This window comes from Manis pentadactyla, chromosome 4 (assembly GCF_030020395.1).
Source record: "Manis pentadactyla isolate mManPen7 chromosome 4, mManPen7.hap1, whole genome shotgun sequence".
In the NCBI taxonomy this organism is placed as follows: domain Eukaryota; kingdom Metazoa; phylum Chordata; class Mammalia; order Pholidota; family Manidae; genus Manis; species Manis pentadactyla.
The window spans coordinates 122,647,849-122,675,115 of record NC_080022.1 but is presented as its reverse complement, the minus strand read 5'-3'; the positions used below and the strand labels follow the sequence as shown (position 1 = coordinate 122,675,115).

Here is a 27,267-nt window from a genome sequence, read left to right as displayed (position 1 = left end):
TTACCATATTAGATTCTAAGACTGGAAAATTTAAAGATAGTCAATTAAAAATAATAAAAGCCCACCACACATTAATATAGATAACATTTATATAAGTAACTATTTTCCAAAGTAAAGCAAAATTTGATGGGAAGAATGTCATTGTTCTGTATTTTTGCAAACCTCTTTAATATCTGGCTTATGAAGGTGGCTTGATTTTCATATCTGCTTCTGTATTCAGTCTTTCAGTATATTTTGATAGAAGTTTGTGAAGAAAAGCTAACATTACACAGAGGTATTTTGAAAAGGAGGGGTATTTAGCTTTTTGTTTTTATAATACATAATAATTGTTTCTCAGACATTTTTCAAAAGAGAGAGACATTTATTGAGCAGTTGCTGTGTGCCATGTTCCATGCTAAGATTTTATATACACATTGTTACCGTATAAAGCTACTGATGCTATTTGTGATATATTAAAGAACCTTTTTTAAAGAGTAAATGAAAAGACCCATTAACATTTTCCAAACCTCAGTAACTCTACACGAGAGAAACCCTTTACTGGTAATTATGAAGGTGTTTATATGGCTATAGTTAAAATTTATTAGAAGTACACCTCGTGCTTTAGTTCTTACCAATTTTATTTTTACCATCCTGTTTAGGTGGTTTCCTAGAAACATGATTGTTTGTTGGACTTGATCTCACAGCCTGGTGAGGACTTCTTCACTGATAATGTCAAGTTCAGGTTATCCTCCCAACCAAGGAGCATTCAGCACAGAACAAAGTCGTTATCCTTCCCACTCTGTTCAGTACACGTTTCCCAACACCCGTCACCAGCAGGTAAGAAATAAATAGTGTGAAAATTGCCTAGTTCATTTTTTTTAACTTTTTCTATTTAATGTATTTGTCGGTCAGAAACCAAATTTAATTTTAATATTTACGTATTTTTTTACTGCAAAAAAAAAAGCCATTCTCAGATGCCTGGAAACCAAAGGTTGGGGATTAATTAATTATCTTTGCCATCTTACTATGGCTTTATGCTAGATTTCAGGGGGTGACTGTCTCTGCTTTTCATTGTAGGAGTTGTTGATAGGGAAGTATCAGTTGCCTCAAGTTTTTGGGTTAAGACCTATTTTTATGTTTAATTTCTGGTTGAGTATTAAGCTGGCTAGATAACTTGGCCTCTCTTGAGTGAAGGGAAGGATAGGGTATCTACCTTCTTGGCAGATTTGAGGGTAGGAAGATGAGTTTATATAATTGATTTACCTTGTGAAAATAGAACATCAGGTGAATGGACTAGGGGTACGGGATTAAGAGATTTGAAGAAAAAGGGATGGGAGGGGATGAAATAGTAATCTCAGATAAAACTACTGAGAACTCTTTTTTTAAAAAATTATTTTGGTATCATTAATCTACAATTACATGAGGAACATTATGTTTACTAGACTCTCCCCTTCACCAAGTCCCCCCAACAAACTGCATTAAAGTCAGTGTCCATCAGCGTAGTAAGATGCTGTAGAATCACTACTTGTCTTCTCTGTGTTGCACAGCCCTTCCCGTGCCTTCCCCCACATTATACATGCTAAACTTAATGCCCCCTTTCTTCCCCCATCCCCTTATCTCTCCATGCCCACCCATCCTCCCCAGTCCCTTTCCCTTTGGTAACTGTTAGTCCATTCTTGCGTTTTGTGATTCTGCTGCTGTTTTGTTCCTTCAGTTTTTCCTTTGTTCTTATACTCCACAGATGAGTGAAATCATTTGGTACTTGTCTTTCTCTACCTGGCTTATTTCACTGAGCATAATACCCTCTAGCTCCATCCATGTTGTTGCAAATGGTAGGATTTGTTTTCTTCTTATGGTTGAATAATATTCCATCGTGTATATGTACCACATCTTCTTTATCCATTCATCTACTGATGGACGCTTAGGTTTCTTCCATATCTTGGCTATTGTAAATAGTACTGTGATAAACATAGGGGTGCATATGTCTTTTCAAACTGGGCTGCTGCATTCTTAGGGTAAATTCCTAGAAGTGGAATTCCTGCGTCAAATGGTATTTCTATTTTGAGCTTTTTGAGGAACCTCCATATTGCTTTCCACAATGGTTGAACTAATTTACATTCCCACCAGCAGTGTAGGAGGGTTCCCCTTTCTCCACAACCTTGCCAACATTTGTTGTTGTTTGTCCTTTGGATGATGGCGATCCTTACTGGTGTGAGGTGATATCTCATTGTGGTTTTAATTTGAATTTCTCTGCTGACTAGCGATGTAGAGCATCTTTTCATGTGTCTGTTGGCCATCTGAATTTCTTCTTTGGAGAACTGTCTGTTCAGCTCCTCTGCCCATTTTTTAATTGGATTATTTGCTTTTTGTTCGTTGAGGTGCATGAGCCCTTTATATATTTTGGATGTCAACCCTTTATCAGATCTGTCATTTATGAATATATTCTCCCATACTGTAGGATACCTTTTTGTTCTATTGATGGTGTCCTTTGCTATACAGAAGCTTTTCAGCTTGATATAGTACCACTTGTTCATTTTTGCTTTTGTTTCCCTTGCCCGGGGAGATATGTTCAAGAAGAGGTCACTCATGTTTATGTCTAAGAGATTTTTGCCTATGTTTTTTTCTAAGAGTTTTATGTTTTCATGACTTAACGTTCAAGTCTTTGATCCATTTCAAATTTACTTTTGTGTATGGGGTTAGACAGTGATCCAGTTTCATTCTCTTACATGTAGCTATCCAGTTTTGCCAGCACCATCTGTTGAAGAGACCGTCATTTCCCCATTGTATGTCCATGGCTCCTTTATCATGTATTAATTGACTATATATGTTTGAGTTAATGTCTGGAGTCTCTTTTCTGTTCCACTGATCTGTGGCTCTGTTCTTGTGCCAGTACCAAACTGTCTTGATTACTCTGGCTTTGTAGTAGAGCTTGAAGTTGGTGAGCAGGATTCCCCCCCCACTTTATTCTTCTTTCTCAGGATTGCATTGGCTATTATGGGTCTTTGGTGTTTCCGTATGAATTTTTGAACTCTTTGTTCTAGTTCGTTGAAGAATGCTGTTGGTAATTTCATATGGATTGCATCAAATCTGTATATTGCTTTCGGCAGGATGGCCATTTTGGTGATATTAATTCTTCCTAGCCAAGAGCACGGATGAGTTTCCATTTGTTAGTGTCCTCTTTAATTTCTCTTAAGAGTGTCTTACAGTTTTCAGGGTGTAGTTCTTTCACTTCTTTCATTAGGTTTATTCCTAGGTATTTTATTCTTGTTGATGCTATTGTGAATGGAATTGTCTTCCTGATTTCTCTTTCTATTAGTTCATTGTTAGTGTATAGGAAAGCTAGATTTCTGTGTGTTAATTTTGTATCCTGCAACTTTGCTGTATTCCGTTATCAGTTCTAGTAGTTTTTGAGTGGAGTCTTTAGGGTTTTTTGTGTACAATATCATGTCATCTGCAAATAGTGACAGTTTAACTTCTTCTATACCAATTTGGATTCCTTGTATTTGTTTGTTTTTCCTAATTGCTGCGGCTAGGTCTTCCAGTCCTAATTTGAATAACAGTTGGGAGAGTGGGCTTCCCTGTCTTGTTCCCGATCGCAGAGGAAAAGCTTTCAGCTTCTCACTGTTCAGTATGATGTAGGCTGTGGGTTTATCATATATGGCCTTTTTTATGTTGAGGTACTTGCCCTCTATACCCATTTTGGAAGTTGAATTTTTTCGAATGCTTTTTTAGCACCTATGGAGATGATCATGTGGTTTTTGTCCTTCTTTTTGTTGATGTGGTGGATGATGTTGATGGATTTTCGAATGTTGTACCATCCTTGCATCCCTTAGAAGAATCCCACTTGGTCATGGTTTATGATCCTCTTGATGTATTTTTGAATTGGGTTTGCTGTTATTTTGTTGAGTATTTTTGTATCTTTGTTCATCAGGGATATTGGTCTGTAATTTTCTTTTTTAGTGGGTTCTTTGCCTGGTTTTGGTATTAGGGAGATGCTGGTTTCATAGAATGAGTTTGGGAGTATTCCCTTGTCTTCTATTTTTTTGGAAAACTTTGAGGAGAATGGGTATTATGTTTTCTCTGTATGTCTGATAAAATTCCATGGTAAATCCATATGGCCCTTGGGTTTTGTTCTTGGGTAGTTTTTTGATTACCGCTTCAATTTCGTTGCTGGTAATTGGTCTATTTAGATTTTGTGTTTCTTCCTTGGTCAGTCATGGAAGGTTGTATTTTTCTAGGAAGTTGTCCAGTTCTTCTAGGTTTTCCAGCTTGTTCACATATAGGTTTTCATTTATGAAATATATGAAAATATATATTTTCATATATATTAATAATTCTTTGTATTTCTGTGGGATCTGTCATGATTTTTCCTTTCTCGTTTCTGATTCTGGTGATGTGTGTTGATTCTTTTTCTCTTAATAAGTCTGGCTGGAGGCTTATCTGTTTTGTTTATTTTCTCAAAGAATCAGTTCTTGGTTTCATTGATTTTTTTTCTATTGTTTTATTCTCAATTTTATTTATTTCTTCTCTGATCTTTATTATGTCCCTCCTTCTGCTGACTTTAGGCCCCATTTGTTCTTCTTTTTCCAATTTTAATAATTGTGACTTTAGACTATTCATTTGGGATTGTTCTCCTTTAAATATGCCTGGATCGCTATATACTTTCCTCTTAGAATTTGCTGCGTCCCACAGAAGTTGGGGCTTTTTGTTATTGTTGTCATTTGTTTCCATATATTGCTTGATCTCTATTTTAATTTGGTCATTGATCCATTGATTATTTAGGAGCATGTTGTTAAGCCTCCATGTGTTCGTGAGTCTTTTTGCTTTCTTTGCACTGTTTATTTCTAGTTTTATTCCTTTGTGGTCTGAAAAGTTGGTTGGGAGAATTTCAATCTTTTGGAATTTTCTGAGGCTCTTTTTGTGGCCTAGTATGTGGTCTATTCTGGAAAATGTTCCATGTGCACTGGAGAAGAATGTGTATCCTGGTGCTTTTGCTTGTAGAGTTCTGTAGATGTCTATTAGGTCCATCTTTTCTAGTGTGTTGTTCAGTGTCTCTGTGTCCTTACTTATTTTCTGTCTGGTGGATCTGTCCTTTGGAGTGAGTGGTGTGTTGAAGTCTCCCAAAATGAATACATTGCATTCTATTTCCTTCTTTAATTCTGTTAGTATTTGTTTCAAATATGTTGTTGCTCCTGTATTGGGTGCATATATATTTATAATGGTTATATCCTCTTGTTGGACTGAGCCCTTTATCATTATGTAGTGTCCTTCTTTATCTCTTGTTACTTTCCTTGTTTTGAAGTCTATTTTGTCTGATGCTAGTACTACAATACCTGCTTTTTTCTCCCTGTTGTTTTCATGAAATATCTTTTTCTATCCATTGACTTTTAGTCTGTGTATGTATTTGGGTTTGAGGTGAATCTCTTGTTATCAGCATATAGATGGTTCTTGCTTTTTTATCCATTGTGTTACTCTGTGTCTTTTGATTGGTGCATTCAGCCCATTTACATTTAGGGTGATTATTGAAAGATATGTACTTATTGCCATTGCAGGCTTTAGATTCGTGGTTACCAAAAGTTCAAGGTTAGCTTCTTTACTATCTAAGTGTCTAACTTAAGTCATTTATTGAGCTCTTATAATCACAGTCTGATGATTCTTTGTTTCTCTCCCTTCTTATTCCTACTCCTTCATTCTTTATATGTTAGGCGTTTTATTTTGTGCTCTTTTTTGTTTCCTTTGACTACTTTTGTGGGTATTTGATTTTATTTTTTTGCCTTTAGTTAGTGTTTGGTTGGTCTCCTTTCTTTGCTGTGATTTTATTTTCTCCTGACATCTATTTAGCCTTAGGAGTGCTTCCATCTAGAGCAGTCCCTCTAAAATACCCTGTAGAGGTGGTTTGTGGGAGACAAATTCCCTCAACTTTTGTTTGTCTGGGAGTTGTTTAATCCCTCCTTTATATTTAAATGATAATCGTGCTGGATACAGTATTCTTGGTTCAAGGCCCTTCTGTTTCATTGCATTAAATATATCATGCCATTCTCTTCTGGCCTGTAAGGTTTCTGTTGAGAAGTGTGATGATAGCCTGATGGGTTTTCTTTTGTAGGTGACCTTTTTTCTGTCTGTGGTTGCTTTTAATATTCTGTGTTTGTCTTTGTCCTTTGCCATTTTAATTATTATGTCTTGGTGTTGTCCTCCTTGGGTCCCTTCTTTTGGTAGTTCTGTGGGCTTCTGTGGTCTGAGAGACTGTTTCCTCTCCCAGTTTGGGGAAGTTTTCAGCAATTATTTCTTGAAATACACTTTCTGTCCCTTTTTCTCTTCTTTTTTCTGTTACCCCTATAATGCAGATATTGTTGCGTTTATATTGGTCACACTGTTCTCTTAATATTCTTTTATCCTGGAGATCCTTTTATCTCTCTCTGCGTCAGCTTCTCTGTGTTCATGTTCTCTGATTTCTATTGTATTAATTGCCTCTTGCACCTCATCCAGTCTGCTCTTAAGTCCTTCCAGAGATTTTTATTTCTGTATTCTCCCTCCCAACTTGATCCGTTAGCTCTTGCATATTTTTCTGCAGCTCCATCAGCATGGTTATGACTTTTACTGTTAATTCTTTTTCAGGAGGATTGGTCAAATCCATCTCCCCAGGCTCCTTTTCGGGGGTTATCTGTGTGATTCTGGTCTGGATCAAATTCTTCTCCCTTTTTATTGCGATTGAAGTAGTTGTAAGCAGTTGGCACGTGTGTCAGCTGGGGAACAAAGTCCCTTCTTGTTTGTTGGTCACCTTCCTCTCCTGCAAGAACAGTGACCCATAGCGGCTTGTGCTGCGTGGTTGCGTGCTGACTGGGCCTCTGAATCTGGCCTGGGCAGCTGCGGAGGAGGCTCTTGGCGGTTGCTGTGGGCGCAAAGGTCTGGGTGGTTGCTGTGGGCGCAGCCTCTCTCAGGCTGCTCCTCTGGTATGGCGGGCTGTGCCAGAGGGGGAATGGACAAGAGGGTGTTTATCACTGTGAAGGGCCTCAGAGCTGTGCTGCCTCCCTGAGTATTAGGGTGCCTGGAATTCCCCAGGATTCCCAGCTGCTAGGCTGAGTTTCCTGGGATACTTCCGTCCGGCTGTGAGGTCCCTGTTCCTTTAAGACTTTCAAAAACGACTCGCTTTTCTTTTGACCCAGGTGCGCTGGCTGTGGGGAACCGCTCGCAGGTCTTACTGTTCAGTTTCTCTAATATCCAGCACACCACGCACTGTGTTTCTCCGCTCCCAGTGCGGATGACTAGGGTGGGTATTCAGCAGTCCTGGGCTCCCTCTCCCTCCCTGCTCCGACTCCTTTCCTCCTGCCAGGGAGCTTGGTGGGGGGGCGCTCGGGTCCAGCCGGGCCACGGCTTGTATCTTAATCCCCTTGTGAGGTGCTGAGTTCTTCCAGATATAGATGTAGCCTGGCTGTTGTACTGTATGTTCTGGTCTCTCTTTTAGGAATAGTTACATTTGTTGTATTTTCAAAAATATATATTGTTTTGTGAGGAGATTTCTGCTGCCCTACTCATGCCGCCATCTTGGCTCCTCCCACCGAGGACTCCTTTTAAATGTGATTGTTATTGGAAAGAGTGGACAACCTTACCTTGTTCCTGTTTAGTGAAACATTCAGTCTTTCACCATTAAGTGTAGTCTTAGTTGCATGTTTTTGTAAATGTCCTTTTTGGTTGAAGAAGTTGCATTCTGGTATTTTGAGACTTTTTATCATAATTGGGTGTTGAATTTTGGTTGTGTGACCTCCCTCCTCCAGTGCTGTTCATCTGATTATTCATTTCCTAAATTGATGTTGCTTTTTTCCCTCCACTTTGAAGTTTCATTTATCTTTAGTAAAATTGTATTATATGTGTACATTTTTTACAGATGCATACAGCCATAAAACTATCACCAAAAGGAAGAGAGAGAACATTTCTGTCACCCCATTAAGTTCCTTTGTACCCCATCCAGATCTGTCCTCCCCTATTTCTCATAAACCTCAGCTCTCAGGGAGCCAGTGATCAGCTTTCTGTCATAACAGATTGTATATGTGTTGGTGAATTTCACATAAACTCTTTTATCTATGGTTTCTTTTGTTTCCCATAAAATATTTGATGTTTATCCACGTTCTGGCACAACTTAGTTAATTTCTTTTTATTTCTGGAACTAAAGGTATACCACAATTTGTTTAACTAGTCACCTGCTTGTTTTTGGTTATTACAAATAAGATTTTTTAGGAAACATGTTACCTGTGTGTTGGTTGTATCTAGATATTATAAAGAAGTATTGCTTTATTTTCTTAGCAGTATTTTTTGGAGAGGGTATGTTTTTAGTTATCAGGTCTAATTTATTAATTTTAGTCTTTTATATTAGTCGCTTTTTGTATCATATAAAGAAATTTTTGCCAATCTCAAGGCCACTAAGATTTTTCTCTTATGTTTTCTTCTCTAAGTTTCATGATTTTAGGTTTTACGTTTAAGTCTGTGACTTATTTTGAATTAAATTTTGTTCATGGTGTGATGTAAAGGTTCACATTGTTTTGCATATGCATATTCAGTTGTTATAGAAACCATTTGTTTAGAAGATTAGTTTTTCCTCACCAAATTGCTTTGGCACTTTCTTTGAAAATTGATATGTATGTGTGAGTCTTTCTCTTCTCTCTATAACATTCCATTGATATATTTTGCTTATCTTTACCTTAGCTATATGATTTTCCTGTAAACCAACATTTAACTGAAGTACTTCACACTGTCTTATTATAGCTTTATAGTAAGTAGAAATTAGGTAGTATGAGTCCTCCCTGAATTGTTGTTTTAAATCTTTGTCCTTAGCATTTCTATATGCATTTCAGAATCAGCCTGTCAGTTTCTAGAAAAAGCTTGCTGGAATTTTGATTGGGATTGTACTGAATCTAGAGGTTAATTTGGGAAAGGATTGACATCTTAACTTTGAATCTTCTAGTCCATGAACATTTATTTAGGTCTTAATTTTTCTTAGTAATGTGTTGTGATTTTCAGTGTACATGTCATGTACACTGTCACATTTGTTCCTAAATATTTGACATTTTTGATGTGTTGTCATTGATACTGCCTTTTGTATTTCAGTTTTCAGGTCTTCATTGCTATTGTGTATATCTTCTATCCTGTAACCTTACTTACTTCTGGTTGCTTTTTAATTGATTTCATAGGATTTTCTAAATGATTTTGTAATCTTCGATTAAAGACAGTTTTGTGTCTAGCTTTTGGAATTGGTTACCTTCTCTTTTTCTTCTTTATTGCACTGGCTAGAATCTCTAGTACGTTGTTGAATATAGAGGTTGTGAGAGTGGACATTTTTGCCTTGATTCTGATCTTAAGAGGAAACCATTCAGCTTTTCACCAGTAAGAATGCTGTTAGGTTGGGACGTGTTCCTTCCTCATATTTTCCTAAGGAGTTTGGATAGAATTGGTAATTTTTTCTTCCTTAGATGTCTGGTAGGATTTTTCAGTGAAGCTATGTGGGCTTAGAATTTTCTTTGTGGTTTAAATTTAATTATGAACTCAGTTTCATTAATAGTTATGTCAGATTCTTTATATTTTCTTGCGTTAGTTTGGATAAAATTTGCTCAAGATACTCAGTGTGTTGACGTAAGTTGTCACGATTTTCTTCCCATTTCAGTGTCTGAGATCGATTGTGTCATTCCTGTGTTGGCAGTGACTGGGGTTTTTCGCTCCTTTATTAGTCTAGCTAGAAGTTTATCAGTTCAGTAGACTCTTTGAATAACTAGCTTTGGTTTCATCCATTTTCACTATGTTTTTTTCTGTTTTAGTTATTTCTGCTCCTTACACTCTTTTCTGTAATTGCTCACATGTATACCATTCCTGACACTTTCACTCCTGTGTGTGTGTGTGTATTCAAGTTTTCTTCTGAAACCTTTTTTTTTTTTTTTTTTTTCCCTGAAGAATGTCTTTTCTATTAGCACAGGTTTTGTCAGTCTTTTAGTGCAGGAACTCTCTTAGCTTTTGTTTACCTAAAGAGTTTATTTCAACTTAATTTTTGAAGAATATTTTCACTGGATACAGAATTGTAGGATGATGGTTATTTTCTTTCAGAATTTTAAAATATGTTATTAGTTATATTCTGGCTTGTATGGTTTCTGACTAGAAGTCTTTGGTTAGTTCTATCTTTATATATAAGTGTCTTGTTTTTCTCTCTGGTTATTTTTAAGATTTTTCTGTCATTGATTTTCAGCAATTTGATTATGATGTGCCTTTGTTGTGCTCTTTGAATGTATATGTTATTGTGTTTATGTAAATCCACTTAGCTTCTTGCTTCTATGGATTTATAATTTTCATAAAATTGGGGCAGTTTTGGCCATTATTTCTTCAGATAAATTTTTCTGTGTCCTCTCCCAACAATATCCTTCTAAGACAACAGTCAGTCCTATTTCTTTTTTTTTTAATTTAAGGTATCATTTTTAAATTTAAGGTGTCATTGATATACAATCTTATGAAGGTTTCACATGAGCATCATTGTGGGTTCAACATTTATCCATATTATCAAGTACCCTGCCAGCCCATTGCAACCACTGTCTATAAGTGTAGTAAGATGCTGTAGAGTCATTACTTGTCTTCTCTGTGCTTTACTGCCCTCCCAGTGACCTACCTATATTGTGTGACCGCTCACTACCAATCATTGAACTTCTGTTCATTTTGTTTTATCTGCTTTGTATCCATTTGCTTCATTTTGCTTATGGCTTCATGTTCAGTGATCTTTTCTGCTGTAGTCTCCAACCTGTTGTTAATTTCATCAGTAAAATTTTCATTGCAGACATTGGATTTCTCATTTTTGTTTAGAATATGAACATTGTGAATTTTACACTTTTTAGAGCTGCTTTTGTTGTATTTCCTTAAAGCTGGATTCATTTTGGTAGGCAATTAAGATACTTTTGAGGTTTATATTTAAATTCCCTAAGAGGCAGTCTAAAGTTTTTCTTTAGGTCTAATTTCTTTCACTTCTAAACTTCTGGGGTTTGTACTGAATGTGTTTTGTATTTAGTGAGCTTTCTTCCCTCTAGCTGGAGGAAATTTGAATGACTTCTGGCTCTTTTGAGCTCGGGGATTGTTTGTTTTATAGTTTCTCCTAATTGTTTCTGAATGTTATATAGCTCTGTTGCACTAAAAGTTGTTCTTACCCTAGTCTTTAAAGACTGGACCATGTTCCCCCAATATATTTACAGTTCGGAGTTCGGCCAGAGACTTAAGGGAACCTAAATTCAGATTTTAGGAAACCTTTCTCTATGTAATTCCCTCTTCTCTGGAAGCCTCCAGAAGTTCTATCCATCTGGCTTTCCCAAACTGATATGGTTGCTTCTTTAGTGCACAAGATTGAGGGGCACTCTTTGGGTTTCTTTCCTAGGGATGCAGTTTGGAAATATCCTCTAGGCAGAAAGCCTGGGGTATGCTAGCACCTACCTAGTTGTGCCAGTTTTCTCAGATCAAGTCCTGTGAAGCCTACTGTACAGTGTCTGAAAATAGTTTCTATATTTTGTGTAATTTTTTAGCTTTTTACTATCGGAATGTAATTCTAGACAGTATTACCTGCTCATGTCTGGAAGCTAAAGCACACTGTTTATATTACTCTTTACTCTTGTTTTGCTGGGTACAGCCTTTAGAAATTCTTTCAGAGAGAGTTTGTGCTTGGTAAGTTTTCTGGGTTCTTGAATTGTGAAAAGTTTGTAGTCTTAAAAGTTAGTTATTGAATTTGTGGGTGCAAAGTTGTTTCCTCTGAATTTGGAATATGTTATTTGTTCCCTTCTATTCAGTGTTGCTGGTGATAAACCTGATTTTATTATAATCCTTGTTACTTTGCAGGAAAACTGTTTATTTCTAATGACTTGCCCTAAGCTTTTCTCTTTATCCTTGGCTTTCTAAAATTTTGTTGTGTCCCATGTTAATTTTTTTTTTTAATGGTTGTTGAACTTTTTATTATGGAAAATTTTAAGCATATGCAAGGGTAGAATAGTATAATGAACCTCATGTATTCAGCACCAGGTATCAACAGCTATCAACATTTGCCAGTCTTTCTCCCTCTTTTTGTTTGCTGTGGCTGTTTGGGGAGTAGTATTTTAAAGCATATCCTACATCTCATTTCATTTTATCCATAATATATCAGTGTGCAGTCCTAATTGAAAAAGGCTTTTATTTCTGCAGGCACTATGTCATCATCACACTGAACAAGAAAACAGTAATTCCTCAATTTAATCTTATCAGTTCATAGTTGAATCTCCCTGATTATACCAGAGATGTCTTTTTTTTAAGTGAAGTATCATTGTTATACAAACTTACATTGCTTTCATATGTACAGCACAGTGGTTTAGCAGTTAACCCATATTATTAAATCCTCACCCCCTCTAGTGTGGTTACTATCTATCAACATAAAAAGAAATTACAATATCATTGACGGTATTCTCCATGCTGTACTACTATCCCCATGACCAAGTTGTATTGTGATTGTGAATTATTGTGCTCCCTTATTCCCCGTCCCCTCCCCCCCAGCACCTCCCCCTTCTTAACCACTAGTCACTTCTCAGTACCTTTGAGTCTACTGCTGTTTTGTTCCTTCTGTTTTGCTTTGTTTTTATGCTCCACAAATAAGTAAAATCCTATGGTATTTTTCTTTCTCTGCCTCGCTGATGTCACTGAGCATAATAGCATCTAGATCCATCCATGTTCTTGCAAATGGCAGTATTTCTTTTCTTTTTATGGCTGAATAATATTCCATTGTGTGTATGTCCCACATCTTCTTTATCCTTTCATCTACTGATGGACATTTAGGTTGCTTCCATGTCTTGGCTATTGCAAATAGTGTGGCGATAAACATAGGGGTGCATACATCTTTTTGAAAAATGGGATTTTGTTTTCTTCAGGTAAATTCCTATGAGTGAAATTACTGGGTCAAATTGTATTTCTATTTTTAGCTTCTTGATGAACCTCCATACTGCTTTCCAGAGAGGTTGCACCAATTTACATTCCCACCAGCAGTGTAGGAGAGTTCTTATTTCTCCGCATCCTCACCAGCAATTCTTGTTTCTTATCTTTTGGATAGTGGTCATTCTAACTGGCGTGAGGTGACAGGTCATCGTGGTTTTGATTTGCATTTCCCTGATGATTAGCAATATGGAGCATCTTTTCCCGTGTCTGTTGGCTATTTGTAATTCTTTGGAGAAGTGTCTGTTCGGGTCCTCTGCCTTTTTTTTTTTTATGGTGGGAAAGGTCGCTTTTATTCCCTAACATTGTATTATACAAATTTCACAAATACAGAAATACTGGAAAATTTGTACAGTGAACATCCATTTACTTGCCCCATAGATTCTGCAATAGTTTGTTCTATTTGCTTTATCACATATTTCTCTGTCCATCTGTCAGTCCATTCTGTTTGTTGATGCAATTCAGAGCCAGTTGCAGATATCAGTGTACTGCATACATCAGTATACACCCCTAAATATCTCAGCATGTGTATCATTAACAAGAGTTCAGTAATTTATTTATTTATATGGCTGTTTTTAAAGGTAAATTTACATACAGTGAAATGCATAGGTCGTAAGTATATTGTATGAGAGTTTTGAAAAATGCATATGCTTGTGTAGCACAAACACCTAACAAGATACAGAACATTCGTTTTTAATAATATATTCTGAACACATATATAAGAACATGTATATATAGACTATATATGGTTCTGTATTTATAAGTAATTATATATACTCTAAGCCATATACTATATAGCATATATAACATACTATACTATTATATATATTAATGTGTGTACATATGTATATTATGTCATAGACTATTATGTGTATCATCTAAATAACTTTTTTTTATTAAGGTATCATTGATATACACTCTTACGAAGATTTCACATGAAAAACATCGTGGTTACTACATTCACCCATATTATGAAGTCCCCCACATACCCCATTGAAGTCATTGTCCATCAGTGTAGTTAAATGCCACAGTCACTACTTGTGTCACTACTTGTCTTCCCTGTGACCCTTCCCCACACCAAGTGTACTAATCATAATACCCCTCAATCCCCTTCTCCCTCCCTCCCCAACCCCTCCCCTTTGGTCACCGTGGTAACTGCTAGTCCCTTCTTGGAGTCTGTGAGTCCTCTGCTGTTTTGTTCCTTCAGATTTGCTTTGTTGTTATACTCTACAAATGAGGGAAATCATTTGGTACTAGTCTTTATCTGCCTGGCTTATTTCACTGAGCATAATACCCTGTAGCTCCATCCATGTTGTTGCAAATGGTAGGATTTGTTTTCTTCTTATGGCTGAATAATATTCCATTGTGTATATGTACCACATCTTCTTTATCCATTCATCTGCTGATGGATGCTTAGGTTGCTTCCATATCTTGGCTATTGTAAATAGTGCTGCAGTAAATATAGGGGTGCATATGTCTTTTTGAATCTGAGAACGTGTTTCCTTTGGGTAAATTCCTAGGAAGGGAATTCCTGGGTCAAACGCTATTTCTATTTTTAGTTTTTTGAGGAACCTCCATATTGCTTTCCACAATGGTTGAACTAATTTACATTCCCACCAGCAGTGTAGGAAGGCTCCCCTTTCTCTACATCCTTGCCAGCATTTGTTGTTCCTAGTCTTTTCAGTGTTGGCCATCCTAACTAGTGTGAGGTGATATTACATTGTTATTTAATTTGCATATCACTGATAATTAGCAATGAGGAGCATCTTCTCATGTGCCTGTTGGTCATCTGAATTTCTTGGAGAATTGTCTCTTCATATCCTCCACCCATTTTTTAATTGGGTTATTTGGTTTTTGGGTGTTGAGGTGTGTGAGTTCTTTATATATTTTGGATGTTAACCCTTTGTTGGATGTGTCATTTACAAATACATTCTCCCATACTGTAGGATGCCTTTTTGTTGTACTGATGGTGTCCTTTGCTGTACAGAAGCCTTTTAGCTTGATGTAGTCCCATTTGTTCATTTTTGCTTTTGTTTCCCTTGCCCGAGGAGATGCATTCAGGAAAAAGTTGCTCATGTTTATATTCAAGAGATTTTTTTCCTATGTTTCTTCTAAGAGTTTTATGGTTTCATTACTTACATTCAGGTCTTTGATCCATTTCGAGTTTACTTTTGTGTGTGGGGTAAGACAATGATCCAGTTTCATTCTCTTGCATGTAGCTGTCCAGTTTTGCCAACACCAGTTGTTGAAGAGGCTGTCATTTACCCATTGTATATCCATGGCTCCTTTATCATATATTAATTGACCATATATGCTTGGGTTTATATATGGGCTCTCTGTTCTTTTCCATTGATCTATGGGTCTTTTCTTGTGCCAGTACCAAATTGTTTTGATTACTGTGGCTTTGTAGGGGAGCTTGAAGTCAGGGATCATAATCCCCCCAGCTTTATTCTTCCTTCTCAGGATGGCTTTGGCTCTTCGAGGTCTTTTGTGGTTCCCTATGAATTTCAGAACTATTTGCTCTAGTTCATTGAAGAATGCCCTCTGCCCATTTTTGATTGGCTTATTTATTTATTTTTTGGGGGTGTTCAGGAGTGTGAGTTATTTATGTATTTTGGATGTTAACCCCTTATCAGATGAGTAGTTTATGAATATATTCTCCCATACTGTAGGTTGTCCCATTGTTCTGCTGATGGGGTCCTTTGCTATACAGAATCTTTTTAGTTTGATGTAGTCCCACTTGTTGATTTTTTATTTTGTTTCCCTTGCTCAAACAGATGTGCCCGGAAAAACTTCTCATACTTATGTTCAAGAGATTTTTACCTATGTTTTCTTCTAAGAGTTTTATGGTTTCATGAATTACATACAGGTCTTTGATCCATTTCGAGTTTTACTTTTGTGTATGGAGTTAGACAGTAATCCAGTTTCATTCTCTTACATGTAGCTGTCCAGTTTTCCCAACACTAGTTGTTGAAGAGGCTGTCTTTTCCCTATTATATATTTATGACTCCTTTATCATATATTAATTGACCATATATATGCATGGGTTTATATACAGGCTCTCTAGTCTGTTCCATCCATCTATGGGTCTGTTCTTGTGCCAGTACCAAACTGTTTGGATTACTGTAGCTTTGCAGCATAGCACGAAGCCAGGAAGTGTAATCTCCTCACGTTTCTTCTTCTTTCTCAAGATGGCTTTGGCTATTTGGGTCCTTTGTTGTTCCATATGAATGGTTTTAGAACTATTTGTTCTAGTTCATTGAAAAATGCTGTCTGTATTTTGATAGCGATTACACGGAATCTGTAAAATGCTTTGGGCAGGATGGCCATAGTGACAGGGCTAATTCTTTCTATCCCTGAGCACAGCATAGATTTCCATTTATTGGTGTCTTCTTTAGTTTCACGAGTGTTGTCATTTTCAGAGTATAGGTCTTTCACCTCCATGGTTTATTCCTTGGTATTTTATTCTTCTTGATGCAGTTGTAAATGGAATTGTTTTCCTGATTTCTCTTTCTCTATTTCATTATTAGTATATAGGAATGCAACAGATTTCTGTGTGTTAATTTTGTATCTTGCAACTTTGCCGAATTTGGTTATTCTAATAGTTTTTTGGTGGAGTCTTCATAGTTTACTGTGTATAGTATTATGGCATCTGTGAATAGTGACAGTTTAACTTCTTCCTTATCAATCTGGATGCCTATTATTTGTGTTGTCTGATTGCCATGACTAGGACCTCCAGTCCTGTGTTGAATAAAAGTGAGAGTGGACATCCTTGTCTTGTTCCTGATCTTAGAGGAAAAGCTTCCAGCTTTTTGCGATTAAGTATGATTTTAGCTGTGGGCTTGTCATATATGGCCTTTATTATGTTGATGTACTTTCCCTCTCTACCCATTTTGTTGAGTTTTTATCATGAATGGATATTGAATTTTGTCAAATGCTTTTTCAGCATCTATTGAAATGATCATGTAGTTTTTATCCTATTTGTTAATGTGGTTTATGGTATCGATCTATTTTTTAATATTGTACCGTCCTTGCATCCCTGTAATAAATCCCACTTAGTCATGGTGGACAATCTTTTTGATGTATTTTTGAATTTGGTTTGCTAATGTTTAGTTGAGGATTTTGCAACTCTGTTCATCAGGGATATTGTTCTATAATTTTCTTTTATTGGGTGTCTGTCAGGTTTTGGAATTAGTGATGCTGTCCTCACAGAATGAGTTTGGAAGTATTCCCTCCTCTTCTCCTTTTTGGACTATTTTAAGAAGGATGGGTATTAGTTCCTCTTTAAATGTTTGGTAAAATTCAGCTGTGAAACCATCTGGATCTGGAATTTTGTTTTTCGGGAGTTTTTTGATTACCAATTTGATTTCACTGCTGGTGTGTTTAGATTTTCTGTTTCTTCCTGAATCAGGAAGGTTGTATTTTTCTAGGAGGTTGTCTATTTCTTCTTTGTTGTCCAATTTATTGGTATATAATTTTTCATAGTATTCTCTAATGATTTTTTGTACTTCTGTGGTATCCATTCTGATTATTCTGATTTTGTTTATGTGTATACTCTCTCTTTTTTCTTGATAAGTCTGGCTAGGGGTTTATCTATTTTGTTATTTTTCTGAAAGTACCAGCTCCTGGTTTCATCAATTTTTTTCTATTTTATTATTGTCTATTTTGTTTATTTCTGCTCTGATCCTTATTATGTCCCTCCTTCTACTAACTTTGGGATTCATTTGTTCTTCTTTTTCTAGTTTCTGTAATTGTAATTTTAGATTGTTTATTTGGGATTGTTCTTGTTTTTGAGGTAAGCCTATATTGCTGTGTAGTTCTGTCTTAGAACTGCCGTTGCAGTGACCCACAAATTTTGAGCTGTTAAATTTTTGTTTTCATTTGTCTCCACGTATTGCTTGATTTCTGTTTCAATTTGTTCATTGATCCACTGATTATTTAGAAGCATGTTGTTTAGCCTCCATGTGTTTGTAGGCTTTTTTGTTTTCATTGATTTATTTCTCTTTTGATACCAATGTGGTCTGAGAAGCTGCTTGATAAAATTTCAATCTTTTTTAATGTATTGAGGCTTTTTTTGTGACCTATTTTCTTATCTGTTCTGGAGAATGTTCCATGAACACTTGAGAAAAATTTGTATCCTGCGGCTTTGAGGTGGAATGTTCTGTAGACACCTGTTAAGTCCATCTGATCTAATGTATTTTTCAGTGCCTCTGTTTTCTTATTTATTTTCAGTCTGGTTGATCTGTCTGTTGGTGTGAGTGGTGTGTTAAAGTTTCTAAAATGAATGGGTTGCAGTTTATTTCCACCTTTAATTCTGTTAGTATCTGTTCTACATATTTAGGTGCTATTATATTGGGTGCATATTTATTTATAATAGTTATATCCTCTTGTTGGACTGACCCCTTTATAATTACATAATGTCCTTTTGTCTCTCTTTACTTTCTTTGTTTTGAAATCTATTTTTCTCATATAAGTACTGCTACTCCTGCTTTTTTCTCCCTATTAGTTGCATGAAATATCTTTTGCCATTCGTTCACTTTCTGTCTGTATGTCTTTGGGTCTGAAACGCGTCTCTTGTAGGCAGCATGTAGATGGGTCTTGTTTCTTTATCTGTTCTGCCACCCTGTGTCTTTTGATTGGTGCATCAGTCCATTTACATTTAAGGTTGTTACTGATAAGTATGTACTGATTGACGTTTTGTTAATTGTCTTGTCTTCTGGTTGTTTTTATATCTCCTCTCTGTTCCCTCTCTTCCTCTCTTATACTCTTCTCTTCTGATTTGATGATTTTCTTTAGTATTGTGATTAGTTTTCTCTTTTTTAATTTTTTTGTGTGCCTTCGTAGGCTTTAGTTTTGTGGTTACCAAAGGTTCAAGCATAGCTTCCTTACTATATAACAGTCTATATTAAGTTGCTAATTATTCTGTTTCAAACACAATCTAAGCTGTGTGTTTAATTTTTTTAAAAATGTCCAACTTTTCAATTAAGGGACTTTTTAATCATAGATGCCTATTCTAATGTGAGAAATGCTGTTCGGTTATTTCCTTGAATATTGCCTCTTACCTGTGGTTATTGGATGTTGGAACTTTTTATTCTAGGTGATATTTTAAACTTTTCTTTTGTGGCTTTTCTATCTTTGTATCTTTGTCTTTTATTATGGTCAGAAAGAATTCCTCAGTGCTGTCTTAGCGTTCCTTTGCCCTTCACCTATGTCTGTTCTGTTGTTTAATTTTGGTCGTTACCTTCTTCATTTCTTTGTTTGCTATTTGATTCTTTTTGAGTTATTATTATATATTATATATGTAAAAAAGACTTTTGTCCTTTTTAACTCCACCTAATCTTTTATCTATTTCTTTCAGTGTAAATTCTTTATTTTTTGAGTTTTGGTACCTTTTTTTTTTTTGATATCATTAATGTACAATTACTTCAACAACATTATGGTTACTAGACTCGCCCTATTATCAAGTCCCCCCCAACATACCCCATTACAGTCACTATCCATCAGCATAATAAGATGCTATAGAATCATTACTTGTCTTCTCTGTATATACTGCTTTCCCCATGTCCCCAACTCCCTACATTATGTATGCTAATCGTAATGCCCCATTTTCCCCTTACCCTTCCTTCCCACCCACCCTCCCCGGTCCCTTTCCCTTTGGTAACTGTTAGTTCACTCTTGGGTTCTGTGATTCTGCTGCTGTTTTGTTCCTTCAGTTTTTTCTTTGTTCTTATACTCCACAGATGAGTGAGATCATTTGATACTTGTCTTTCTCTGCCTGGCTTATTTCAGTGAGCATAATACCCTGTAGCTCCATCCATGTTGTTGCAAATGTTAGGGTTTGTTTTCTTCTTATGGCTGAATAATATTCCATTGTATATATGTAACCACATCTTCTTTATCGATTCATCTACTCATGGACACTTAGGTTTCTTCCATCTCTTGGCTATTGTAAATAGTGCTGTGATAAACAAAGGAGTGCATCTGTCTTTTTCAAACTGGGCTCCTGCATTCTTAGGGTAAATTCCTAAGAGTGGAATTCCTGGGTCAAATGGTATTTCTATTTTGAGTTTTTTGAGGAACCTCCATACTGCTTTCCACAATGGTTGAACTAGTTTACATTCTCACCAGCAGTGTAGGAGGGTTCCCCTTTCTCCACGTCCTCACCAACATTTGTTGTTTGTCTTTTGGATGTTGGCCATCCTAAGTGGTGTGAGGTGATATCTCATTGTGGTTTTAATTTGCATTTACCTGATGATTAGTGATGTGGAGCATCTTTTCATGTGTCTCTTGGCCATGTGAATTCCTTTTTGGAGAAGTGTCTGTTCAGGTCCTGTGCCCGTTTTTTTAATTGGATTAGTTGCTTTTTGTTTGTTGAGGTGTGTGAGTTCTTTATGTATTTTGGATGTCAACCCTTATCGGATCTGTCATTTATGAATATATTCTCCCATACTGTAGGAGGATGTCTTTTTGTTCTAGTGATGGTATCCTTTGCTGTACAGAAGCTTTTTAGTTTGATATATTCCCACTTGTTCATTTTTGCTTTTGTTTCCCTTGCCATGTTCATGAAGAAGTCGCTCATGTTTATGTCCAAGAGATTTTTGCCTATGTCTCTTTCTAAGAGTTTTATGGTTTCATGACTTATATTCAGGTCTTTGATCATTTTGAATTTACTTTTGTGTATGGGGTTAGACAGTGATCCAGTTTCATTCTCTTATATGTAGCTGTCCTATTTTACCAACACCAGCTGTTGAAGAGGCTGTCATTTCTCCATTGTATGTCCATGGCTTCTTTATCATATATTAATTGACCATATATATTTGGGTTAATATCTGGACTCTCTATTCTGTTCCACTGGTCTATGGGTCTGTTCTTGTGCCAGTACCAAATTGTCTTGATTACTGTGGCTTTGTAGGAGAGCTTGAAGTCAGGGAGCGTAATTTCCCCTGCTTATTCTTCCTTCTGAGGATTGCTTTGGCTATTCATGGTCTTTTGTGGTTCCATATGAATTTTAGAACTGTTTGCTCTAGTTCACTGAAGAATGCTGTAGGTGTTTTGATAGGGATTGCATTGAATCTGTAGACTGCTTTAGGCAGGATGGCCATTTTGACAATATTTATTCTTCCTAGCCAAAATTGGTAGCTTTCTTTTTAAATGGTTTTGTCTTCAGTGTTTTGCTTTTCTTAGTTATGTTTTCAACTTTGATTCAGGTATTTTTTGTTAAATTATGTATGGATTATGTTTTACTGTTACTTTCTTTGTAATGAAGTCCTCAGGACCTTTTATCTAATCCCATGGTTCAGCCTGGAGAGCTCAGTTTTACCTGTTCATGATTTCTTAAACTTTTTTTCTTGTGGACATATAGTTCATATAAGATAAAATTCATCATTTTAAAGTGTATAAAGTGGCTTTTAGTATATTCACAGTGTTTGGCATCCATTACCATTATCTAATTCCAGGACTTTTATGTCACCCATAGTGAAACCCCTTATAATACTTTGTCCCAACTCCCATCTTCCCTCCACCCCCTGGCAACCACTGACCTACTTTCTGTCTCTATTGATGTGTCTCTTGTAGACATTTCATATAAATGGAATCATACTATGTGTCTGTTTATGTCTAATTTTTTTCACTTGGCATTATGTTTTCTAGATTCATCTATGTTGCATGTATAGGTTCATGTATAATAGCATGTATATGTACTTTATTCCTTTTTATGGCCGAATAATATTCCATTTTATACACACACCACATTATGTTTATCTACGAGTCAGTGGACATTTGGATTCTTTCTACTTTTTTCCTTTTCTGAATAACTCTGCTTTGAAAAAGACATAGGCTTTTAATTACCTTATATGTATACCCAGAAATGGAATTCCTGAGTTATGTGGTAAACCTGTGTTTATCTGTTTGTTATCATTATTTATGTTAATTATCATATGTATGATAAGCATTAATACATTTTTTTGGAAAGAAACTTTTGCCTTTTCAATGCAAAGTCACAAAAGAGAAGTAGGAAAACAAAAACACCATCTAGAATGATGGAAAACTATTACTCTTACCTAGCAGGTTGGTGCTCTGAACTTTGTTTTCTTTTCTTGTTAGTATACATGGATATGACTACATGACCTCTGTGACCATGCCGGCTTACCCATTTTGAATTAAAGATTGGAATGCTTTTTAGGATTTCACATTGAACAAAGGAGTGTGGGATCATATTACGTGAATAGTATAGTTTGGGTTTAATTGTAATATGTTACTAGAAGAATGAATCAAGTATAGGTTGAACACAGAATTTCATTTTGATTTCTTTTGAATGTCATGCAGCTAAAATGTTGCTTGTTTTAGATGTATGGGGAAGAATTAGATCAGTGAAAGATTCAAGTGATCATTCCTGTTTCTTTCCATACTTACTGGCCTGTAAGCACCTTTTTGCATTTATAGAGGGTTTGATTTCATGATGCTTTTCGCTTTTCATTTAATCACTAATCTTTGATTATTTTAACACTAGGAATTTGCAGTCCCCGAGTATCGCTCCTCTCACCTGGAAGCGGGTCAGGCATCACAGCTCTTGCAGCACCAGCAGCTCCGCAGGCGGCCATCGCTGCTGTCGGAGTTCCACCCAGCGTCCGACAGGTGAGCCGGTCGACGGGTCTGCACCTGCGCACACTAGGGCAGTGCACGTGCACTTCACAAGTGGGCCTCCAGCTTGACTTCACTGTTTTCATTTTGTAATTTTATTAACCATGCCATGACTAATCATTTATAGCTTGTATTTGGAACTCTTTTATATTTGTTGATCTTTTGGAGTAGTTATCATAATAGTTAATACACTCTTAAAACTTGTTTCCAGAGTTCAGAGTTCATGCTTTGTAGACCTAGGTTTGAGTTCTGGTCAGCTGTATGGCTTTGGAAAATGGTGTAAACTGTTCTCAGTTTAGGCTGCATGTGAGAACCACCTGGGGAGCTTTTAAAAGTTGATGCCCAAGCTCCATCTCAGAATAATTAAATGAATCTTTGGGATTGGGCCAGGCATTCATTTAAGTCTAAAAGTTTCCCAGGTCAGTCTCATTTGCAAGCCAAGGTTGCAAATCACTGATTTAGACCCTTCGAGCCTTATTTTTCTCATCTGTGAAAGTGAGGATAGTGATGGCATTGTCCTCAAACAATAGTGTTTGATCTGGTAATTGTCAGCCCTGTTCAAGGTAGGCACAGATTTTTTTCCCTGTGTCATTATGGTCTCTGCTGTCTTTTACTCCATTTTCACTCTTAAATCTGAAGTATTTTAAAATATAATAACTACCTTTAGTAAATTGCCTTTATGGCTTTCTTGTTTCAGAATTTTATAAAGAACCTGATTTCCTATTTAAAAATATGTTTACTGTTTAGGGTTTAAAATGATAAAAGAAAGATAAGGCAATTACTTGGCCATGTTTAAAATTGTTATAAAATACATTTCTTGGTGAAGGTTGTGGAGCAAGTTCAGGTACCATCCCCTTATACCTAACAAATATACAAAAAACAGTTTTTAACAAAGGGCTAAAAATGTACCCTGTATAAAGAAGGAAGGGCATGCAGCCACTGCCATAAACTTGCAAAAGTATCATTCATGGAACGAATTAGAACAGTATTACATGATTTGGCCTCCTAGTTCCTACTTCTACTTTCAAAGAAGCAGTGTTGAAGAAAGAGGGTCAGTAAAACTCTTAATTTCTCATATACTCCCTAAGTTGAGAAAATGTAAGTGGGATTGGGGGTGGTAGCGGTGTATGATTTGCTGGGAATTCACATTATGCCATCCTGTAGGAAGGGCTGTCATGGTGTATCTTCCAATGTGATGAACTAAAATGCTCAGGACTAGTTTACGTGTGTGGCTGGTAGAGCAGGCTAAGAGCCTTTTAGGAAAGGCTGTCACAGACACAACCAAATTTCCCTGTGTTGCCCTGTTGCCCTGTTCTCCCAGGCTGCAGAAAAGTATACGGTATGTAGAAATCCATGCCTGGAGATCCATCTGGAGATAGACACATGCCAGGGAAAGTGGGGATAAACAAAGAAAACCCCCCTACATTATTCCACACCAAAGAGAAGTATGGGTAGAATTGCCCAAGGTCTCCCTGAGCAGGAAGGTAAGGGGAACAATGAGCAGGGCAGAGATATTCCTGGAAAAGAAAACTGAAGAAAGCAAGACAGTGTGCCCAAACAGAGACTGCTGTGTTTAAGAAGACAGAAAGCAAAAGAAATGCCCAATAAGTGCCATGCACTGTAAAGAACTCTAAATGAATAACGAACTATTCATAAACAGAATCACACAACCAAATTAGATAAAGTGAAAGCTTGGATATTCTAGTGTCCCCAATCCTACCACATTGTAAATTCAACTTATAAAATGAAAAGGAATATGGAATAAAATAGGTGTGACTAAATGTCAGACCTTTGTCATGGAAGAAAGTCTTAAGGTAACCAGAGTGACTACAGAAGAAAAGGACAAAGATGAAAGCAAATAGAAAAAAAATTGATAAATATGGAAGCCAGATTAAAATGATCCCACAAATCATAAGAACATGTGTTACTGAGTGGAGAACCTGGTAAAAGAAAGGAAATAATATTCATAGTAAAAACCAAAGCAAACAAAACTTTTGCCTCTGAAAAGTGAAGGAAGATCTGTAGATTGATAGGACTTACCTTGCTTTAGGAAAAATTTACACAGAATGATCAATACGAAGACAGATCCTGGTTATTAAAGTTCAAGGATAAGTAAAAGAAGCAGGAATGTGGGATGCAAAAAAAAGTCCTTGACAGGGGTAACAAAGATTCTGGCCTCAAGCTATAGTAGATAGGCAATAGTGAAGCAATAGCTACAAAGTTCTGAAAAAGAAATTGAGGTCTGAGAATATCATACCAAACAAGTTTAAGAATAAAAACAATAGGTAGATATTCTTAGACATGAAAGCACTGCACATCCAAAACTTACTGAAAAATTTCTAGGTGGTGGAATCCAGCTGAACAAAGAATGAATGTCATGGTAAAAGAACGATAGTAAGCCATAACCCATTTAAGTTAAAGGCCATATGAGACACCTCAGTGAATTATGGTTCCATAACAGAATGTCAGTAGTAAGTCTTGACAACATAAAAATAATAGAGCTACCCCAAAACCAGAGATACAAGTAAGTGTTAGGAGAATGTTTAAATGTATGCATTTGAAAATTGTGCCTGGAGTAATTTGATACTACTAAAATGAAAATGTTAGGTTCAAATGCCTTTTTAATGCTTCCAATAATTTTTTCCTTACCCTTTAGCAAATTTTTAAAAAAATTATGGTATCATTAATATACAGTCACATGAGCAACATTGTGGTTACTAGACTCCTCCCATTATCAAGTCCCCACCACATACCCATTACAGTCACTGTTCATAAGCATAGTAAGATGCTATAGAGTCACTACTTGTCTTCTCTGTACTATATTGCCTTCCCTGTGCCCCACCCCCCACATTGTGTGTGCTAATCATAATGCCCCTTAATCTTCTTATCCCTTTCTTCCCACCCACACTCCCCAGTTCCTTTTCCTTTGCTAACTGTTAGCCCATTCTTGGGTTCTGTGGGTCTGCTGCAGTTTTGTTTTTTCAGTTTTTCCTTTGTTAGCAAGAATTTTTTAAGAACTACTTTCTCGTGGTGCAAAGGAGCATTTATCTGGAGTAAGGAAAATGCTTCTATTTTAAGATTTATTTCATTTTACTTCATTTTTTCTCTTACATCTGTATAAAAATAAAGCAAATGCTTTTTTTTTATTAAGGTATCACTGATACACACACTCTTATGAAGGTTTCACATGAAAAACATTGTGGTTACTACATTCACCCATATTATCAAGTCCCCCTATACCCCATTGAAGTCACTGTACATTAGCATAGTAAGATGCCACAGAGTCACTACTTGTCTTCCCTGTGAACCGCCCCCCACACCATGTGTACCAATCATAATACCTCTCAATTCCCTTCTCCCTACCTCCCCACCCATCCTCCCTCACCCCTCCCTTTTGGTGACTGCTAGTCCCTTTGAGTCTGTGAGTCAGATGCTATTTTGTTTCTTCAGTTTTGCTTTGTTGTTATACTCAATAAATGAGGGAAATCATTTGGTACTTGTCTTTCTCCATCTGGCTTACTTTACTGAGCATAATACCCTCTAGCTCCATCCATGTTGTTGCAAATGGTAGGATTTGTTTTCTTCTTATGGATGAATAATATTCCATTGTGTATATATACCACATCTTCTTTATCCATTCATCTACTGATGGACACTTAGGTTGCTTCCATGTCTTGGCTATTGTAATAGTGCTGTGATAAACATAGGCGTGCATATGTCTTTTTGATTCTGAGGTCATATTCCCTTTGGGTAAATTCCTAGGAGGGGAATTCCTGGGTCAAATGCTATTTCTACTTTGACTTTCTTGAGAAACCTCCAGATTGCTTTCCACAATGGTTGAACTAGTTTACATTCCCACCAGCAGTGTAGGAGGGTTCCCCTTTCTCCCCATCCTCGTCAGCATTTGTTGTTGCTTGTCGTTTGGAAGTTGGCCATCCTAACTGGTGTAGGGTGATATCTCATCATGGTTTTAATTTGTATTTCCTTGATAATTAGTGATGAGGAGCATCTTCTCATTTGCCTGTTGGCCATCTGAATTTCTTGTATGGACAAGTGTCTGCTCAGCTCCTCCCCCCATTTTTTAATCAGGTTATTTGCTTTTTGGGTGTTGAGGCATGTGAGTTCTTATATATTTTGGATGTTAACCCCTTGTCAGATATGTCATTTATGAATATATTCTCCCAAACTGTAGTTCTATTGATGGTGTCCTTTGCTGTAAGAAGCTTAAAAAGTTTGATGTAGTCCCATTTGTTCATTTTTGCTTTTGTTCCCCTTGCCCGAGGAGATGCATTCAGGAAAAAGTTGCCCATGTTTATATTCAAGAGATTTTTGCCTGTGTTTCTTTTAAGAGTTTTATACTTTCATGACTTAGATTCAGGTCTTTGATCCTTTTCAAGTTTACTTTTATGTATGGAGTTAGACAGTAATCCAGTTTCATTCTCTTGCATGTAGCTGTCCAGTTTTGCCAACACCAGCTGTTGGGCAGGCTTTCATTTCTCCATTTGTATATCCATGGCTCCCTTATTGTATATTAATTGACCATATATGCTTGGGTTTATATGTGGGCTCTCTAGTCAGTTCCATTGATCTATGGGTGTGTTCTTGTGCAGTACCAAATTGTCTTGATTACTGTGGCTTTGTAGTAGAGTTTGAAGTCAGGGAGCGTAATCTCCCTAGCTTTATTCA

General features: G+C 36.6%; 1 protein-coding gene across 14 annotated transcripts in view; it reads left to right on the top strand.

Moving 5' to 3' along the window:
• The window catches only part of NCOR1 (nuclear receptor corepressor 1), a 203,504-nt gene that overhangs the window by 23,085 nt on the left and 153,152 nt on the right, over positions 1-27,267 (top strand). For all 14 annotated transcript variants that reach the window (XM_036920642.2, XM_036920646.2, XM_036920647.2 and 11 more), the window contains exons 2-3: positions 639-816; positions 22,451-22,575. In XM_036920642.2, the coding sequence (XP_036776537.2) occupies positions 709-816; positions 22,451-22,575 (233 nt within the window). In that variant the 5' untranslated portion in view covers positions 639-708. The remainder of the gene's footprint in view (positions 1-638; positions 817-22,450; positions 22,576-27,267) is intronic.